Source organism: Humulus lupulus, chromosome 2, assembly GCF_963169125.1.
Source record: "Humulus lupulus chromosome 2, drHumLupu1.1, whole genome shotgun sequence".
Lineage (NCBI taxonomy): Eukaryota > Viridiplantae > Streptophyta > Magnoliopsida > Rosales > Cannabaceae > Humulus > Humulus lupulus.
The window spans coordinates 51720669-51729470 of NC_084794.1; the positions used below are offsets into that span (position 1 = coordinate 51720669).

The following is an 8802-nucleotide window of genomic DNA, read 5'->3' on the forward strand; positions in this document are numbered from 1 at the left end:
AGAAGAGAGCCTTGAGGCTCTCTGACTTGTAGCGTGTCGGGGCCTTGGGGGCCTGGGCCGCAGCTCTAATTAAGGGAAATTACCAAAACATATTTTTAAGCTCAGGAACTCAAACTTAAGGGCTCGGGAAGGATTCTACTACCCGATTTAGTAGGATTCGAGGTTCCAAAGGCTAGAATGTTTTCTCGAAGTTTTAATTGTTTAGGGTTTGATGGATATTTATTATTACTGCGTTGTGACTAGGTTTTATCGCTAGGGCTCAGGGCTAGGGATCGTGCTCGGGACTGCCATATGCTAGCTGCTCGGGACTTAAGGTAAGAAAATTGTCTGTGAGCTATATTGTGCTTGGTGTTGTGTGTAGTGTTTGTAACTATTATGTCATACATGTGTTTGTGACGGAATGGCAAAGGTTAGGATCAACAAAGGCCGGGAGCGGCAAAGGGCCAGGAATGGCAAAGGCCAGGAATGGCGAAGGTCGAGAGCGGTAAAGGTCGGGATCGACATTAAGCATGTTGAATGCAGGCTGCCAGGACAGGTCCCTCTAAGGGTGTTGTACACACCCGCTCGGTTAAGACTGTAAACGTGGTGTCTGGTAGCGCAACTTGATCGGTGTAGGTCGTTGTCGTGAATTCTGATAGGAACTTGTAAATTATTTGGCGTGTTTGATTAATTATGCATTTGTTGAAATAAATTATTATATGTTGTGCTGTGAAGTTTTCTTATTGGGCCTCAGCTCACGGGTGCTCTGTGGTGCAGGTAATGGCAAGGAAAATGTCGATCAAGCATGAGCTGGAGGGCATGGAGCGATACTTACATGTTTGGCCTACCTGGCAGCCACGGCTGGGGTTGTTTTGAGGAACATGTTATAAACGTTTAGTTTTGTCGCTTAGGTCGACTGTACACCAACTTTGAGTTGTAAATATATTTTTAAACAATGTTTTGGGATCCCAATGTAATACTTTTAAATTTTAAATTAATGTCCAACATTTTATATTTAAATTTCATTAAACGAGTCTTTGCTTTAATTTAATCACACTTTTGGTCTAAAACTTCGATTAGCGAGCTAATGACACGTTTTAAAATCACATGGTAATGGCTCTAGGGTAGTAGGCCGTTACACCTGACGTCTTACTTATAACGATGGATAACTGAGCCTACTTACAAAGTCACCAGAAGTGTATGATGCTTGCTTACTTACTTACTGGGAGCTACCCAGTTCTTACTTACTTGATACTGGTAGCTAGCCGGATGTCATAACCATAACTTCTTACCTTACTTATGAGTATGTGAACCTCCTTAGGACAACGGTCTTAAGTAACCTTTTAGAATTAGTTTTCAACTACGTACTTAAGTCTTAAATTAAAAATAGTCATGTCATGTTGTAGCCAAACATTCATAAGTTGTCTTACCAGTTGTCCTTAGCAGATAAGCGGGATTCCTAAGTCTAGAAATGAGTTTTCCCGTGCTAATAACATTGTAGTGGAATTCATACAGTGACTCAGATTAATTATTACATTTGATTAATTAAGTTTAAGTCTTTAAGTTGAGCAATTAGGGAGGAACTTAACTAATTTTCAATACTTTAAAAGCATTTGTTCGTAAATCTTTAAGCTTAGACTAAACCCTTGAATTTATAGCCTTATCATATTATTTATAAAAACATGCCTACAAATAATGGTGCCGAAAATTTGGAAATAAATTATCAATTGCATAAAGAGACCACATTATTAAGCCTATAGAAAACTTTCATTACCACTTTCTTATTTTCCTTATAAAATAAAAGTAGTAAATGCAATCTCTTGATTTATTAAAATTGTAAAGAAAAACATTATGAAATTAGAATTACCAAGTTTGAAAAATAGATTTTTATTTTACTAATCTTTTAATTTAAAAAGGTAAATTTTCAGTAAATTAAGAATCCCATCACTTTTATTATCCAAAAAGATTTTATTTTCTCAAATAAACAAATTTTAGTCCTAAGTGATAATTATTTTTGTGAAAAAAATAAAATCCTAACTCACAGAAAAGTATTGTCTTAAGAATTTCAATAAAATATAAAACATCATTATATTTTAAGTCAATTAAATTTTAACACTTAATTCATTGAAAGTTACATTCTATTTACTTTAAGAAAAAAAAAATCTGATTTGACTAGTGAATTATGATTTAAAGTTTAAAAACCAAATTTGTTCAAAACATAACTTGATTTGACAACTTTTTAAAAAAATCAAAACTCACAATCTATGAGGTATTTCTTAGTCAACTCTTGCACTTTTAAATAATATAAAAAGAGTCCAAATAAATAAAACAAGCTACAAGTATTGATTTTAAACTTGCCAAAACGTTGTTCAAACATGCATTTTCCAAGATGTCAATTTTTCACTCAAACTTGCACATCAATCACAAAAAACTTATAACTTTACCTAAACATAACGTTTTTTAGTGTTTCAAAATGCTAAAATCAATTACTCTTCCTAAATAATGAAATTCTGAAAGTCCCATTTTAAAATTTGACAAATAACCTAGTGTTTGACCCATTGGAAGCCACTGTAACAACATCATCTTGGCAGCAAATAATTTTGAGCATCTAAGTTAGAAAATTCATAACTCCCAAACTATAGTAAATGTTTAAAAACTATTTCATTAGTTTAATATTCTAAATACTAAGAATGTCCATTTAAAATTTCAGCCACAAATAATTAGTTTAACCCATTCAAATTGTTGCTCAAAGTCTCAGTATTAAAACTGCCAGTCAATATTTCAGATTGCACATGCAATCCCAAAATGCTCATTACTTAAGTTATACAAAAAAAAATTCAGTTGTTCAAAAGTCCAAACTTATGTACTCTTCTCATATTTAATAGTGGTGAAAACCATTTCATGAGAACAAATTGTAAAATTAGGGTTTGACTCGTTGGAAGTCACCCATAAAATCTTGCAGCAAGAAATTTTTATAAACTTCCTTGGGAAACTTTGGATTTCCACTAAAAGATCAACATAGTTGTGAGAATCAGAATCTCATGATCTGCAAAGGGAAAGACTGGGTAAAATCTGTGCAATCTCACATCGCCTAGGGAAGGTCAAGTGTGATGATTCTAAGACAATGTAGGTATGGGACTACACAGTTAAATGGGGCTTAAATGGATTGATGGGTACTACCTATGCCAACAAGATACATCTTCTTTTCGGTAGCCCATCACTTGAGAACTCCAAAGTTAAGCGTGCTTGACCTGGAGTAGTCTCATGATGGGTGACCTCCTGAGAAGTTTTCCCAAGAAGCGTGAGAGTGAGGACAAAGCATGTTGGAAAGACTCGTATTGATTTTCAGGGCCAATCGTCATTCTAGGAAGCAGCCATAGTGATGTGGGGCGTTACAAATGGTATCAGAGCCTTGACCCAGCTGGAAGTGTGGTCGATGGGGACGTCGGACCCCTAAGGGGGTGATTGTGATAGTCAGAATCCCGTGATCTGTAGGGGGAAAGACCAGGTAAAAGTTGTGCAATCCCACATCGCTTGGAGAAGGTCAAGTGTGATGATTCTAAGGCTGTGTAAGTATGGTACTACATAGTTTAAGATAGCTTAAATGGATTGATGGGTACTACCTATGCCAACAAGATGCATCTTCTTTTCGGTAGCTCATCACTTGAGAACTCCAAAGTTAAGCGTGCTTGAGCTGGAGTAGTCTCATAATGGGTGACATCTTGGGAAGTTTTCCCAAGAAGCGTGTGAGTGAGGACAAAGCATGCTGGAAATACTCATGTTGATTTGCAGAGTCAGTCGTCATTCTAGGAAGCAGTCATAGTGACGTGGGACGTTACAATAGCACACATGCTTGCACATCTAATGTTATCATACACCTTATTGTAACATAAACAAGAGATCAAAACATTCCATGCATCTCAAAAACATAAATCAGAAGATTAAACATAAACTATTACCAAAACACAATATGTTTACCTTTGGAGCTCTAGGTTTTGTTTATCTTGGGTCCTTGAGCTTTTTGACCCACTCCTCTATCCTCTTAGCACCTTAACACTCATCCCAAACTCCCCATGATCAGATTCAAACCAATCTTAGAATAAAGAAGGAAATGGAGAGATTTTGAAACCCTAAAGCTTACCTTGAAATATTAGAATAAGGCTTGCATGCACAAGCTTTTAGCTCATCTTCCTACTTGAAATAGATTCCAACTCTTTCAACATACATTATCTGAGTTAGATAGAGCTCCAACTCAAAAATATGAAATGAGAAAGCACCCAATGGTGCTCAACCAAGAGATGGGAAGAAGAGCAAGATTGTTCATGAGAAACTTACCTCTTTGATGAGCTCAAGCTTAGAGGTGCTCTAATGGAGTTCTTGTGAGGAGAGAGGGAGATTTCTTGTTCATATTTTCTAGTGAGATGGGAGAGCTTTCTTGCTGAAACGTTGAAGAGAAAGAAGAAAAAAATGAAAAAAGGAGAGAGAGAAAAGGGGAGGAAAAGAAAGAGGAAGAAAGAGTTGTTGGCTTTGCTCTTAGAGAGTTTAGTGCAAGACTTGAAGTGACAATAGGAATATGATGACTCTCTTACCACTCACATGTCAGCCAACCCCTCTAAAAGACACTTATGCCCTCCTATTTTCTTTTATTTTTAAATAAAGCTACTAATAGCCCAAGACTAGAATGGTACTTTTTGTAAAAATATAATTTCCTATAGTTTTCAACTAAAGGAACTTATGATTTTTAATTTAATTGAATGTCATAACAAAAATATTTAATGACATTAGTCTTACAAAAATAAATATTACATAATTTTACTTATGTAATTTCTTTTGGTCATAATTACACCTTAAGTAGGATTAAGTATTTTCCCATAACTTGCACATATTGAATTTTCCCAGAAAATTCATTAAAATTATTTGTTTTTTTTTTTCTTTTTTATAATTATTTTATGCTCAACTTAATTTTCCTTTCGCCATAATGATTGGAGAATATTTTAGATTCGAGATTTTCACCTGATTGGAGATTTTGACTCAGTCCGCTACCGCAGTCTTAGTTTTATTGCATAACCAAACTTATTATATAATAATCAATATTTAAACACATAACGTACATACAAGGCTTACTATATTTCTTGCAAGTATCAAAATACTTAGAAATATAACTTCTGATAATAAAATTTTCCGTAAACCTGAAGTTTACCTAGTGCCCTAAACGCGGGGCGTTACAGTCAAAATCGTTGTCGTCGCCCACGGTGCTTGATGGTTGAAGTCGCCGCCGATCCATTGTCCCACGTGCCCAATTCATTGGAAGCTATGAGCAAAATAGTGAGTTTGTGCGACCCCGAAGTTCTTCGTTAAAATTACTAAACTACTAAAAATGAACTGTTTTTTATAGAGGCCTAATTTTGCCAAAATAAAAATGACAACACCTCACAGCTTGTTATGGTTCAGATTCTTCAATAGCCATTATTATGATAGATAGATTGATTGAGGTGAAAAAGGTGTTATGGAATTGGTTCAGAGAGAGTTGAAAGAAGAAGAAGAAGATCCATGGAGAAGGATAGTGACTCAGTTTCACAGCCTGCCTGCGTATAGGTCAAGTTCTATCTATTTATTTGCCCTTCCCTTCTCCATAGTGCAAAAAAACACTATTTCACTCTTCTACTATTATAAATCTAAGAATTCGACTGAGCTTGTATGATTAATAATTTTGAATTTTTTATGAGTTTGTTATTGCATTGATGTTTTATTATTAAGTATGAATATTCAATATTATAATATATATATACATAATGTTTAATTTATTATTATATTATATACATTCATATAATTATTGAATATTATTGTATTTCTACCGGTTTTATAAAAAATATATATATTTTAGATAATATGTGATTTCTGTAAATTTTCTTGAAATTTCCACCAATATAAAAAATTTCTCTAATATTTCCATAAAATTATGGTGTTGAGATTTCCATCGACACCTATATTTTCATCCTTGATTTGTAGTAATATGAGTATCCAGTAGCATAAAAAGTTAAATTATTAAAAACTTCCCAAAATTATAATGCATAACACCACTAAAAAAATCCTTATTATTCCTCCAACTTCTTATGATTTTCTCAAGTTATCTAGAAAACTAGAGTCAATGACAATCCTAACATCTTTGCAAATTTTGAACAAAAATAGCACTAAATTTAACATGATTCAAATTCTTTAGGCCGCAACTTTAGGAATACTGGCCATTGCTGCTTCAATCCTTTCCTTTGAGAAAGACAAGTCAACCATGTTACCTTGCAAAAACTTGTCATAAGCTGGAAGATCAAAGTGACCATGTCCACACATTGCTGTTAGAATCACCTTTGCTTCTCCTGTTTCTCTGCACTTGAGAGCTTCCCTAATGGTAGCAGCTATGGCATGTGTTGGCTCTGGTGCTGGTATCAACCCTTCTGTTCTAGCAAATTGTATGGCACCTAAAAAAACACACATTACATTACATGACTATATACACCATTGCTATGTCTAATTTACCTCACTCAAAGACCCAAAATTACCTTGGAAACACTCTATCTGGGGAATTGAAATTGCTTCCATTAAACCCAGTTCATAAACATGTGATATCAATGGTGCCATTCCATGGTAACGCAGTCCTCCTAAACAACTTAGCTTAATCAGATAAGGAGAATATATGACATTATCAAATACTTATAAGGAGATATAGCATGACAAATTATTACCTGCATGAATCGGATCAGGGACAAAGTCGTGGCCTAGAGTGTGCATTTTCATGAGAGGAGTCAGTCCAGCAGTGTCACCATAATCATAAGCATAAACACCTTTAGTCAAGGAAGGACATGCTGATGGCTCAACTGCTCTAATCACAGGGTTCATTTTCCCATTGAGCTTTTCTCTTAAGAAAGGGAAACTAAGTCCTGCAAAATTGGAACCCCCACCAGTGCATCCTATTAGAATATCTGGTGTTTCACCAATAGCTTCCATTTGTTTTATACATTCTTCACCAATGACTGTCTGGTGGAGCAAAACATGGTTGAGTACACTTCCAAGGCAGTACTTGGTATCAGCATTCATAGCCGCAACCTCCACCGCTTCTGAGATAGCGATTCCTAGACTTCCGGGGCTAGAAGGATCCATCTGAAGGATATTCCTACCAGCTTCAGTAAGGTTAGATGGAGAAGGATGTACTTTTGCACCCCAGGTTTGCATCATCATTCTCCTATATGGTTTTTGATCATAAGAGGCCCGAACCTGCCATACCTATTTATACCATATATCAACAATAAGTATCTTATCTTAATCTTATAATGTTTCATAATAAGGAAAGAAAAAGCAAGAGTTAATCTTATTTGGTCTTACCTCACAGCCAAGACCAAATAAGCTGGAAGCAAAGGCCAAAGAACTTCCCCATTGACCAGCGCCAGTTTCTGTCACAACATTCTTGACCCCTTCTTTTGCATTATAATATGCTTGTGGAACAGCACTATTTGGTTTATGTGACCCTGCTGGGCTAACACCTTCATACTTGTAATAAATTCTAGCTGGAGTATCCAAAAGCTTCTCCAATCTCTTGGCTCTGTAGTCAACTCAACAATATAAGATTCTTTTCATCAAACTAAAGAAAAAAGTTCTAAGAAGAAAGGAGTACTAAAGTAAACCTGATGAGAGGAGTTGGCCTCCAAAGCTTATAGACATCAATAACTTCATCTGGAATATCTATGTATCTGTCACTAGTTGTCTCTTGCTTAATTAACTCATCAGCAAGAAGAGGGGATAAATCTTCAGGCTTTATTGGTTCATGAGTCCTTGGATTCAATGGTGGAGGAGGTTTTATAGGGAGATCTGCTATTAGATTATACCATTGTCTGGGAATTTCGACTGATTTTGAGTTGTTATTGAGAACTGCTCTTGTTCTAAGGACACTAGAGAATCTCAGATGAACTGGGTTCCTTCTCTTTAGGGGAAAAGATCCAAGCCATTTCTCCTGAACTAAATGCGTATAAAAATAGTTTTATAGATTTAATAACAAATTATTAGTATCAACACATTATTCATACTAGAACCAAGTACAATGGTTCAAAAGAAATAGCTTAAGAAAAATAGTGTATCTAATGGTATATATATATATAAATATATCTCTGAACAAATGATTTTCTTCATTAGTAACTGGGCAAAGAAGAAGAAAAAAATGTTACCTTTAGTGTGTATGGTAGATGAAGATGTAGTGAAAAGTGAACCTGCAGAAGAAAAACAATGGCTGGCCATACCTCGTTGGAACTTTCTAGTTCTAGTACTGAAAAAATATTAGAGTAATATAATGAAAAAATGTTAATTTAATTTGGTCAAGTGTCTTGGGGATGGAGAAGACAAATAGTAAAATAATGAAAATTAATGAGGGAAGTCACTAGACATCATGTTCAAGAATTAAATTATGCGTGACCATCTATATTTGACTTTTGGAGATGGCACTTGTTTTTTGTTTCGTCTCTTGTTTTGAATAAATAATCTCAGCCATTAAAATAGAATGCTGCAGGTGAATCCAACGGTGGTAACAGAGATAACATGGTACAACCAAATTACAACTCTTACAAAATTAATTAAATAAATGTTAACACAAATAAAATAGAAGACGTAGAGGAAGAAGAATACAACTCAAATTATAAATAATAAAAATAAAAATATAGATTAGAATAAATAAATAAGAGCAAAAGAAATAAAGAAGTGTAGAGTATTGGAGATCACCAATTTGAATAAGGTTCAAAACTTTTGTCTAAAATCTTATTTTTCCTATTCTCTAAGCATTAAGGA

General features: G+C 34.7%; 1 protein-coding gene across 1 annotated transcript; it reads right to left on the reverse strand.

Moving 5' to 3' along the window:
* Positions 1 to 6060: 6060 nt before the first annotated feature.
* On the reverse strand, positions 6061 to 8367 carry LOC133817798 (uncharacterized). Its single transcript, XM_062250396.1, has 6 exons — positions 8190 to 8367; positions 7653 to 7983; positions 7354 to 7570; positions 6717 to 7254; positions 6534 to 6632; positions 6061 to 6452 (listed from the first exon to the last, which is right to left on the reverse strand). The coding sequence occupies exons 1-6, from the start codon at positions 8257 to 8259 to the stop codon at positions 6196 to 6198; spliced, it is 1512 nt and encodes a 503-aa protein (XP_062106380.1). The 5' UTR covers positions 8260 to 8367; the 3' UTR covers positions 6061 to 6195.
* Positions 8368 to 8802: the final 435 nt, after the last annotated feature.

What these genes read in the sequence shown, in the direction of transcription:
- LOC133817798 (XM_062250396.1), bottom strand. Translation starts at nt 8,259, where the DNA reads ATGGCCAGCCATTGTTTTTCTTCTGCAGGTTCACTTTTCACTACATCT. An exon ending in AGGCCAACTCCTCTCATCAG is followed by an intron (nt 7,571 to 7,652) that starts GTTTACTTTAGT and finishes AGTTGACTACAG; the next exon opens with AGCCAAGAGATTGGAGAAGC. An exon ending in TATTTGGTCTTGGCTGTGAG is followed by an intron (nt 7,255 to 7,353) that starts GTAAGACCAAAT and finishes TGGTATAAATAG; the next exon opens with GTATGGCAGGTTCGGGCCTC.